This window comes from Manacus candei, unplaced genomic scaffold (assembly GCF_025592945.1).
Source record: "Manacus candei isolate 608988 ecotype Guabito, Panama unplaced genomic scaffold, ASM2559294v1 h1tg000128l, whole genome shotgun sequence".
Taxonomy (NCBI): Eukaryota; Metazoa; Chordata; class Aves; order Passeriformes; family Pipridae; genus Manacus; species Manacus candei.
In genome coordinates this window covers 662,256-673,447 of record NW_026138176.1, presented here as the reverse complement: position 1 = coordinate 673,447, position 11,192 = coordinate 662,256, and the positions used below count along the sequence as shown (strand labels likewise).

Sequence of the window (11,192 nt, the reverse complement as noted above, 5' to 3'; positions counted from 1 at the left end):
CTTCCAGTGTCAACCAATGGGAGCGCGGGGACTGCTGTGAGTGACAGGACCGGAGGAGGGAGGGGCCGCGCGGAGTGGGGCGGCCAATGGGGAGGAGGGGGAGGGGTTTGGGTGGGAGGAGGCTCCGCCCTCCCGCGCGCGGGGAGAGCAGCGGGAACAGCCGGGATCCACCGGGAATCCCCTGCACATCAGTGACACCCCCCTGGGGCCCCCCGAGAACCCCCTGGACCTCCGGGACCCCCCGACCCTCCAGGAACCTCCCGGGAACCCCCCGGGAAACCCCCGAGCAATCCGGGAACCCCCCGGTACCTCCCCGGGAACCCCTCGGACACGAGGGACCCCCCCCGGACCCCCCCGAGACCTCTCGATCCCCCCAGCCCTCCACTCGGGGATGCCCCTGGAGCCACCCCCACTCCCAGTTGGACTCCAGTGCGGGGGGAACCCCCCAGAGACCCCATTGAGACCCCCCAGAGACCCCTGAGTGCGTCCACAGCAGCTTTATTACAAAAATTAGAGTTCTCGTGCCCCCCCGGGGGGCGGGGGGAGCCCCCAAGGGCCCCCCAGCCCCCCTCCGTGTCCCCTCCAGCTCCCCGTGTCCCCCCCGGTGCCCGCGGGGTGCTGGGGGTCCTCTCCGAGGCTGGTTTGGGGGGTCCCCACCCCCCGGCCAGAGGGGGAGGCTGTGGCCGGGGGTCCTGGGGATCCGAGTGGTGTTTTTGGGGTGCGGGGGGGGGTCACCCCCGGGTGCCGCTCCCACGCTCCCCCAGGAGCCAGTAGGTCCTGAGCTTCCCCTTGCCCTGGGAGAGGGGGGGGTCAGGGGAGAGCCCAAAATTTGGGGTGCAAGGGGGGGGATTGCCCCAAATTTGGGGTGAAGGAGGGGCGGGGGACATTGCCCCAATTGTGGGGTCCGGGGGGGACATCACCCCAAGGTTTGGGGTGCAGGGGGGAGTGAAGGGGGGCATTGCCCCAGGGGTTTGAGGTGTGTGGGGGGTCCCCATTGGGAGTCCATTGAAGGGGGCTGGGGCAGTTTGGGGGAGTCAGGGCAGTTTGGGGGAGTCGAGGCTGTTTTGGGGGAGTCGGGGCTCACCTTCATCTCCACGTCCCCCCTGAGCTCCAGCTCGAAGCACCCGAATTCCTCCAGCACTGCCTTGGTCACCCCCGAGATGTGGATCTTCAGGGCTGGGGGGGAGGGACCCTCAGCACCCCCGGGTGTCCCCTGGACCCCCCCAGTCTCCGGCACCCCCCCCCGGCCCTCCCGACCTTCCCCGTTGGACTCCATCCGTGACGCCGTGTTCACCGTGTCCCCGAACAGGCAGTACCGCGGCATCTTCAGCCCCACAACCCCCGCACACACTGGACCTGTGGGGACAGCGTCAGACCCCCGGCCCGTCCCCATGTCCCTGTGTCTGTCCTCCCACACACCGGGCCTCTGGGGACAGCATGAGACCCCCGGCCCGTCCCCATGTCCCTGTCCCTGCACACACCAGGCCTGTGGGGACAGCATGAGACCCCCGGCCCCATCCCTGACCCGTGCGGATGCCCTGTCCCTGTATCCCTGTCCCATCCCTGACCCGTGTGGATGCCGATGCGCAGCTCCAGCTGCTGCCCCGGCCGGTGGCGGATGCGGAAGGAGCGCACGGCGTCGAGCAGGGCCAGGGCCATCCGGGCCACCTCCCGCGCGTGGAGCTTCCCATTCCGCACCGGCAGCCCTGACACCACCATGTAGGCATCACCTATGGTCTCCACCTGTGGGGACATGGGGACATCAGGGACATCAGGGGACACCAGAATGTCAGGGGACACCGGGACATCAGGGTCATTCCTGTGTGGAAAAGGTGTTCAGGCCTTGGCAGGGGCTGCCCAGGGAGGTGGGGGAGTCCCCAGCCCTGGAGGTGTCCAGGGCAGGACTGGCTGTGGCACTGAGTGCTCTGGGCCAGGGGACAAGGTGGGGATAGGGAACAGGCCGGATTCCACAGGCTAGGAGGGCTTTTCCAACCTCAGGGATTCTGGGACTCTGTGATTGTGGGATTCTATAATTTTGTGATTCTGGGATACTGGGATTTTGTGATTGTGTAATTCAGGGATTCTGGGATTCAGTAATTGTGGGATTCTTTCATTCTGAGATTCCAAGATTTTGTTATTCTGAGATTTTTGTGATTCTGGCATTTTGTGATTCTGGAATTCCAGGACCCTGGGACTTTGGGATTCCAAGACTTCCTGACCCCCTGATTCCGAGCCCCCTGACCTTGTAGACGTCGAAGTTGTCAATGATGGCATCGAAGCAGGTGTAGAGGTCGTTGAGCAGCGTCACCACCTGCATGGGGGTGCTCTGGGCCGACAGCGCCGTGAAGCCCACGATGTCGCTGAAGTAGATGGTGACGCTGTCAAACGCCTCCGCCTGCACCGTCTCCCCACGCTTGAGCTGCTCCGCCACCGAGCTGGGGGTACACGGCGGGGTCAGGGGGCACACGGCACCCCCACGGACCTTCCCAGGCATGGGCAGGGGGACACAACCCCCCTGTGTGGTGGTAAAGGGTGGAGATGGGGGATACAACATCCCCAGACCCTCCTGGAGGGGGCAAGGGGGTGGTGACCCCCACAGACCCTCCCAGATGGGGGTAAGGGAGGGACACAACCCCCCCCAGACCCTCCTGAGAGAGCCACGTGGGAGTCCTTGGGGTCCCCAGCCCCTCAAAACATCCCTAACCCCAAACTACTGGGAGGTCCCTGGAGTCCCCAGGGTGTTCCCAGCCCCGCCCATTCCCAGGCCATGTTGGGGTCCCCAACCCACACAGGGGTCCCTGTGTTCCCCAGCCCCCCCAACCCCACAGGACACCCACAGGGGACCCCAGCCTGGAGTTGCCTTTGGGGTGCTTGGGGGTGGGGGGGTGCAGGCAGGACCGAGACCCCCCCGGGTGCCCCCTAGAGCCCCCCAGGTGCTCACTGGGGCAGGATCTGGTAGAGCAGGGCCTCGGCCTTGCGCTTCTCCTCCAGGTAGGCCTGGGTCCGCTCCTCCACCAGCTCCTCCAGGTTGTTGGCGTATTGCTCCATGCGGGACAGCAGGTTGTCCAGGATGTTGCTGCTGCTCTCCCTGCGGGCACGGGGTCAACACCCACCCTGGGACCCTTCCTAGGGTCAACACCCACCCAGGGACCCTCTCTGGGCGTCACCCCTCGCCCTCAGGGCTGAAGGAGGCGGAGGCACCTGTTGAACTTGCGGAGCTGGACCTTGATCTGGTTGAAGTCGGGGCGCTCCAGGGCGTCCTCGGCCCAGCAGTGCTGCATGAGCTGCCCCAGCTCCTCCATGTGGCACCCGACGTTGGCTGAAGGCCGGAAGCTCGGCCGCTCCCCGCTCTTCACCCGCTCGATGATCTCTGCGAGGCCAACAACCCATCAGCAGGTCCAATGACTCATTGGCAGGTTCAAGAACCCATCATCTGCTCCAAACACCCACCAATGCGTCCAAGAACCCATTAACAGCTCCAAATCTGCACCAACGGGTCCAACCACCCATTAACAGATCCCACCTCAAGTCCAACCAGCCACCAACAGCTCCCAACCCCATTGCCCGGCCCCCCCACAGCCCCTGTGCCCACCTTTGGGGCTGAGGTCCACGCCCTCCACATAGAAGACGCCATTGCGCAGGGCGATCTCCTGCAGGATGATCCCGAAGCTGTAGACGTCGCCCTTCTGCGTCCCCCGTGCCGGCGGCTCCTCCATCCGCAGCAGCTCCGGTGCCGTCCAAAGCTTCTCTGTGGCACCGGGGAGGGGGCTCAGGTTGGGCGGGACCCCCGGGGGGGGGAGGGCACGGGGGGCGCGGGGGGGGTCTCACTGGCGAAGAGCGCGTGGGTGTCGTCGCCGTCGGGGGCGGCGCGGAAGCTCTCCAGCCCGTAGTCCGTGATCTTGAGCACGAAGCGGGAATCCACCACGCAGTTGGAGGACTTGAGGTTCCCGTGGGACACGATGACCCCGTTGTGCAGGAACTGCATCCCCTGAAGAGGAGCAGGGAGATCGGGGGTGGATGGTCCTCCCCACCCCGGGGGATGGGGGGCCCTTGTGGGGTGGGGGATTCCGAGGGGATGGGGGATCCCCATGGGATGGGGGCCTCCTGTGGGATGGGGGACCTCCATGGCATGGAGGAGCCCGATGGGATGAAGGATCCGTGTGGGACAGGGGAGCCCTGTGGGATTGGGGACCACCACAGGATGTGTGACCCCCATGGAATAGGGATTCCCATGGGAAGGGGGATCCTCCCTGTCCTTTCCCTATCCCCCGGGTGGGCACGGGAATGGAGGACCCTAATGGAGGGAGGACCCTCGTGAGATGGGGACCCCCCCTGAGCAGTGTCAATACCTTTACGATGTCGTGGGTGAGGGAGTAGCGGAACATCCAGTCCAGGGTGATGCTCTCGTTCTCCAGGATGTCCTGGAGAGGGTCAGGGGGGTCAGGGGTGTCTCGGGGGGGAGTGTCTCTCACTCCTGCCCCCCCAGCAGCTCCCCCTGTACCTGGAGGCTCCCGCGGGGGCAGTACTCGGTCAGGATGCAGATGTTGGGGGGGTCGGTGCAGGCGCCGATGAACCGGGTCAGGTGCTCGTTCTGCACATCCCGCATCTGGGGGGGACAGGGGGTGGCATGGGGTTCCTGCTGCCCCCATCCACCCGTGGGGTGGGACCGGGCTGGGCTCCCCTCCCCTATTGGGAGTCACCCCCCCCTTGTTGGGGGTCACTCCCTTGTTGAGGGTCACCTTCACCCCATTGGGGTCACTTCTCGCCCATTTGGGGTCACTCCCTGCCCCATCTGGGGTCATCCCGACCCCACTGGGGTCCCGCCCCCGGGGGGTCACATACGTGCTTCAGCTCGAACAGGACCTTCCTCGTGAGGTCGATGCGTTTGCGGTTCAGGTGCTTCACGGCCACCAGGTTACCCTGGGGGGACACGGGGGGATGAGGGACAGGGGGCAGTGGGTGGGACCCGAGGCAGTGGGTGCCATGCCTGGTCCCCCACCCCCTACCTTGTAATAGGCTGTCTTGGCATAGACCTGGAACTGCCCCTCCGTGGTCATCAGCGAGCCGTAGTTGGAGCCCCTCTGAGGGGAGAGGGAGGGGTAAGCCTGGTACCCCCTGGTACCCCAGTTCCTGACAGGGCTGTGGGGTGACCCTGCTCCCCCCAGTCCAGTCCTAGTCCCCAGGCAGGGCCGTGGGGTGACCCCAGTCCCCAAGCAGGGATGTGGGGTGACCCAGGTCTCTCTTGGTCCCTGAGCAGGTCCACGGGGTGACCCCGATCCCCTGGGCCCCAGCCCTCAAGTGGGGACATGGGGTCATCCCAGTCCCCCCAAAGCCTGGACCCCAGTGGGATTGTGGGGTGAGCTCAGTGCCCCTGATGTTGGTTCCCAAGTAGGGCCATGGGGTGACCAAAATCCCCCTGGTCCCCGAGCAGAGCCATGGGGTGACCTCTTGTGTCCACTCCCATCCCTCAGCAGAGCCATGGGGTGACCCCTTGTGTCCATTCCCATCCCCCAGTGGAGCCGTGGGGTGACCCCATGCCCGTGCCCATCCCCGTCCCTGTGGTGCCCGCGGTGCCCACCAGGGACAGGGTGAGTTTGCTGCCGGCGCTCCTCAGGTGCTTCTCCAGGCTGCTCATCTGCACGTCCTCCCAGCGCACCCTCCACAGCTCCGCCGCCAGCTCCTTCTCCAGCTGCAGCTTCCTGCACCGGGGGGGCCTGTGAGACCCTAACCAGCACCCCCCCGCCCCCCCCCCGGCACCCCCCAAAGCCCCCTGACCTGTAGATGAAGAAGGAGGTGACGGTGATGGCCAGGAGGATCAGGCTGACCACGAGCGACAGCACCTCCAGCGTGGACAGAGTGGCTGTGCGGGGACAGGGGGGTGCTGAGGGGCTGGGGGGGGGGGGCAGGGTGGGGGTCTCAGGGCCTGTGCCCCCCCCCCAGCCTCACCTTGGCGGCACAAGGGGTCACTGTGGTCGAATCCACAGGGAGGGACATCGGACGGGACCACGTTCCCCGGCCAGTGGATCTCCCGGCCTGGCACCATCTGGATCTTCTTGGTGGTGCCATTGTAGTTGGCCACGATCTTTGGGGTGGGGGGGAGAGAAAAGGGTGGGAAGGAGCCCCCAGACCCTTCTTTGGGAATGACCCCCCCCAGGTGCCAGGGCTCACCTGGAATTCCCCCCGTGTGGGGTCCATGTCCCACAGGGAGTAGTCGCTCTCCCGGTCCCCATTCTCATCGATCTTCAGGAACCCAGTGACACCTGGGGGGGAGGGATGGGAGGGTCTGGGGGGGACCTTGGGGACCGTGAGGGGGGCTCTGATCCCAAAATATCATCCTGGGAAGGGGGCAGGTGGGGGACTGGCAAGTTGCACCTGGCTGGGATGGGTTGGAAAGGGGATGGGGACAGGACACGGATGAGGATGGAGATGAGAATAGGGAAAGGACAGGGAGGGGACAGGGAGGGGATGGGGATGGGGCTGGGCCTGACCATAGAAGGTGCGGTTCCACATCTGCCGGGTGATGGCCGAGGCATCGGCGACGGAGCCGCCACGCTCCAGGGTCTCGTTGAGGGCCTGGGCATAGAGCAGGACCCCGTCGTGGAAGGCAGCGGCAATGAAGTTCATCTGGGGGGACAGGGATGGCTTGGGGATGGCACGGGGACAGGACACAGCTGGGGGGCCTGCTCCCCTCACCCCCAGCTCCATCCCATGTCCCTTGTCCCCTTGTCCTCAGCTCCATCCCATGTCCCTTGTCTCCTCACCCCCAGCTCCATCCCATGTCCCTTGTCTCCTCACCCCCAGCTCCATCCCGTGTCCTCTCATTCCCACCTCCCTTGCCCTTTCCCCTTGCTCCCATCTCCCTGCTGTGCCCCCAGCCTGGTGCCCCCTGTCATTCCCCCCATTCCCACCATTCCCACGGTTCCCCTGGTCCCACCAGTCCGTCCTTCATGGAGAAGTTGAAGTGCTGCTGGGCCTCGTCCCGCAGGCGCCGCAGGAAGGGCTGGTACTCGGGGTTCTGGGGCTCCGTGTACGTGATGATGGTCACGGCCTGGGGGGACACAGCTGGGGGGGACTGGCAGACAAGTGCCCACCCGGGGGGGGGTCCCTGTGCCCACCCTCATGTCCCTGTGCCCACCCGGAGGGGTCCCTGGTGTCCCCATGCCCACCTGGTGTCCCCTGTGCCCACCCAGGGGGGACCCGTACCCTCCCTGGTGTCCCTGTGCCCACTCTGGTGTCCCCATGCCCACCCTGGTGTCCCCGTGCCCACCCTCGTGTCCCTGTGCCCTCCCTGGTGTCCCTGTGCCCATCCTGGTGTCCCCATGCCCACTCTGGTGTCCCCGTGCCCCCCCGGGGGGGTCCCCGTGCTCCCCGCCCGCGGCACAGCCCGTGCCCGGCTCACCTCGAAGGCGCGGCGGGCGCGGGGGTCGTGGTGGTCGCCGCGGTGCCAGGGCCGGCGGGGGTCGGGGAAGTGCCCCCCCTGCAGACTGGCGCCGAAGGTGTCGATGTAGAAGAAGGCGAAGTCGCCCCCCGTGAGCCCCTCGAGCTCCGCCTGCAGCAGCAGCTCCCGCAGCGTGTCCGGGGCACAGCAGACGTACACGACTGGGGGGGCACGGCCTTGGCACCGGGACCCCCGAGAGCCCCGGGACCCCCGACAGACAGCCCTCGGACTCCTCACATCCCCTCCCCCCGACAGGTCCGGGACCCCCGGCAGCCCCCAGAGACCACGGGACACCCCGACTCCATGTCTGGGGGATCCCCGGTTATTGCATGATATGGGCCTGAGACCCCCCAACATCCCTGGGAGACCCCAGGAGCCCCCAGCCCCATGTCCTGGGGGTCCCCAGTTATTGTGTGATGTAAGCCCCAGCCCCTCAACATCCCTGGGACCCCCCGGGAGCCCCCGGGAGCCCCCAGCCCCACACGGGGGGGTCCGTGGTTATTACGTGACAGCCCGTGGGCTGTGCTGCCCCCGGGCCGGGGGGTCTCGACCCCTGTGCCGCCCCCCCGTGTCGTGCCTGGCGCTGCCCTCGGCGCCAGGCCGAGGTTTCCTGTTTTCCCGACTCCGTTTCCTCCTCCCCGCGGCCCCGATGGATTCTCGGCGACACCGGGACCCCGGCGGTGCCACCCCCGCAGCACCAGCCGTGCCAGCCCCCGGCACCCCAAAATACACCCCTGGGGCTGAGCACCCGCCTCCCACCCCTTGTCCTGTGTGACCTGGGGCTGTGAGATCCCAAAATACACCCCCGGGGCTGAGCACCCACCACCAACCCTGCGTCCTGTGTCACCCCGTGTCACCCGGTGTCACCCGGGACTGTGAGACCCCCAAATACACCCCCGGGGCTGAGCACCCACCCCCACCCTCCCGTGCCAGCCCTGTGTCACCCGGGGCTGCCCCACGGGAAAGGTCAGAGCTGTCCCGGGACCACCGGGATGGGGACGGTGCTCGGCAGCTCCCGGGGAGGACACGGCACAGGGAGGGACTCGAGGGGGGTCACAGTAGGGTGGGGGCAGAGCACATGTGTGTAAGTGTGCAGGGCAGCTGTGTACGGCCGAGAACACACGTGAACACGTGTGTACAGCCGTGTAGTGCCAGAACACCTGTGCCCAGCCGTGAACATTTGTGAACGGACGTGTAAAGTTGGGCACAGCTGTGTACAGCTGTGTACAGCTGTGAGAGCCATGAACAGCCGTGCACAGCCAGGGACACACGTGTACTGCTCTGCACACCCATGTACAGCAATGAACACACATGTACAGGCATGAACACCTGTGTACAGCCATGAACACCCATGTAAAGTTGTGCACACCCATGTAGAGCCATGAACAACCATGAACACAGGTGTGGAGCTGTGTAGAGCTGTGCACACCCATGAACACCCATGTACAGCCATGTGTGGCCATGAACACCCGTGAACACCCGTGTACAGCTGTGAACAGCCATGAACAGTTGTGAACAGCCATGAACAGCCGTGTACAGGTGGATATAGCTGTGTACTGCTGTGAACATCCTGTGCACAGCCATGAGAACCCATGTAGAGCCATGAACACCCGTGAAACCTTGTGCACACCCATGTCCAGCCGTGAACAGTCATGAACCCCCATGTAAAGCAGTGCACAGCCGGGCACAACCATGTACTGCTGTGCACACCCATGTATGGTTGTGAATACCCGTGTAAAGCTGTGCCGAGCTGGGCACACCCATGTGCACCCGTGTGGAGCTGTGCCCACCCGTGACGAGCCACGCACCGCCCCGTCCCCCTTCCTCTCCCCTCCTCGTCCTCCTCCCTGCCCAAGTGTCCTCCTCTCCACCCTGCTGTCCCCCTCCCCATCCTGCTGTCCTCTTTCTATCTTGGTGTCCCCCTCCTATCCCAGGGTCCCCTTCCCACCCCACTGTCCCCTTTCTATCCTGGTGTCCCCTTCCCATCTCACTGTCCTCTTCCCACCCCACTGTCCCCTTCCCAACCCAGTGTCCCACTCTCATCCCAGTGTCCTCCTCCCCGTCCCAGTTTCCCTCTCCCACCCCAGGGTCCCTTTCACCTCCCGGTGTCCCCTTCCCACCCTGCTGTCCCCTTCCTATCCCAGTGTCCCCCTCCCCACCCCACTGTCCCTTTCCCACCCCGCTGTCCCCCTCCCACTCCAGTGTCCCCATCTCAGTGCCCCCTCCCCGTCACTCACTGCGCCCCTTGGCCTTGATCTCCTGGATGACGAAGGAGAAGTTGCCGCTGTCTTGGAACACGACGTCCATGACCGTGAGGTTGCGCAGGGTGGGCAGCTGGACGTACAAGCCCTCGGCGGCGAAGAAGCAGGGCCGGTCGTCCACCCTCTCGTCCCAGTACACGAGCAGCGCCCGGCGCGTCCAGTTGAAGCGGCGGTGGAGCCGCACGCCCAGCTCGCCCAGTTTGCGGTGGCTGGGGCCGGCGCGCGTGGTCAGCGCGAACTCCTCGCGCTTGTCGTCGAAGCCGTGGGCCTCGGCCCCCGCCGTGACCAGCGGCAGCCGCCAGTGGCTGGTGAACCGGGCCACGGGCGCCGCCGTGTACACGCACCCGGGGCCCACGAAGGCGGCGGGGTGGTGGGCCAGGCGCAGGTCGACGGCGGTCAACGGCGCGGCCATCTCGGAGCACACGCCGTGCCGGTCCTCACTGTCGCCGAACACCCAGCGGAGCGTGAAGCCGGGCAGCAGATCCCGCCGGGAGTTGACGGCGGCCACGGCCAAGCGCACGGCGGGGCCCACGCGCGGCCAAGCCCAGGGGTAGGTGAGGTTGTGCCGGGGCAGCACCACGGCGAGGGTCAGCGCGGCGCTCCCGGGGGTGGTCCCGGGGGGCGTCGGGCTCGGGGTCGCCGCGGCCGCGCCGAGGAGCAGGGACAGCGCCAGCGCCGCCAGCATCGCCCACGGACGGTGGCAGAGTGGCAGACTGGCAGAGTGGCGTGTCCCCCCCTCCCACGGCGGGGCTGAGCCCTTCCTCGCCCCCCCCACTGGTGACACAAAGGGCCGTTATCATCCACACCGACCTTAACTCCTTCCTCGCCGCTCCCCCCGCGGCGCCTCGGGCGGGATGGGCGGTGCACGGGGCCGCCCGCCGGCGGGGGGGGGAAATCCCGCTCTCAGAGGGGGTCCCGGCCCCTGGAATGCGCCGCGATATGTCCTCCTCCCCTCCCCTCCCCTCCCCGTGTCTTGTCGCGACCACCCGGGTGCTGCCGCTGACCCGCCCCACGACCGGACACGGGCACGAGTGAGGCACTGAGACCCGATGAACTCGTCAGTGGGGAGGGGGACGCCCCAAAACGCGGCCCCCACGCCCTGTCCCCGCGCGGCGCCGGAGCCTCCGGGCAGGCGGCCCCGGCGGAGGGGTCGTGGGGGGCTCAGGCATCTCTCGCCCCCCCTTTCCGCACCCGTGGGCGGTTCTGCCCCACGGAGGGATCCCCGTGGCCCCACAGGAGTGGGGGGTGACCCCGGAGGTGCCACTCGGGGGGTCGCGCGGCTGCTGGGGACACTGGGGGTACTCGGGGGACACGCGCGGACGGGGACGCGCGCGGGGGTTGGGGACGCGCGTGGACGGGCACACACGCAGATCCGGGGTGGTCCAACCCCGGGACAGTCCAAAGCCGGGATGGTCCAAGCCCTGGGACATGCGCAGCCCCCCGGGGACACCCCGAGCCCCCGGGTCTGACGACACACGTGACAGCCGTTACCC

General features: G+C 66.8%; 1 protein-coding gene across 3 annotated transcripts; it reads right to left on the bottom strand.

The window, feature by feature from the left end:
- Positions 1 to 477: 477 nt before the first annotated feature.
- NPR1 (natriuretic peptide receptor 1) lies at positions 478 to 10,532 on the bottom strand. 3 transcript variants are annotated; one of them, XM_051771022.1, is made up of 21 exons: positions 9,676 to 10,532; positions 7,400 to 7,599; positions 6,935 to 7,048; positions 6,489 to 6,624; positions 6,169 to 6,260; positions 5,947 to 6,082; positions 5,776 to 5,860; positions 5,579 to 5,699; positions 5,007 to 5,081; positions 4,843 to 4,920; positions 4,502 to 4,606; positions 4,350 to 4,421; positions 3,829 to 3,988; positions 3,593 to 3,748; positions 3,202 to 3,370; positions 2,942 to 3,088; positions 2,243 to 2,360; positions 1,569 to 1,743; positions 1,258 to 1,356; positions 1,085 to 1,176; positions 478 to 794 (listed from the first exon to the last, which is right to left on the bottom strand). In XM_051771022.1, exons 1-21 carry the CDS (start codon positions 10,382 to 10,384, stop codon positions 732 to 734), a joined length of 3,102 nt encoding a protein of 1,033 aa, XP_051626982.1. In that variant the 5' UTR covers positions 10,385 to 10,532; the 3' UTR covers positions 478 to 731. The 3 variants fall into 3 exon arrangements, with proteins under 3 accessions (XP_051626982.1, XP_051626983.1, XP_051626980.1); XM_051771020.1 differs by having other exon boundaries at positions 479 to 794; positions 2,243 to 2,435; XM_051771023.1 differs by lacking the exon at positions 6,935 to 7,048 and having other exon boundaries at positions 2,243 to 2,435.
- Positions 10,533 to 11,192: the final 660 nt, after the last annotated feature.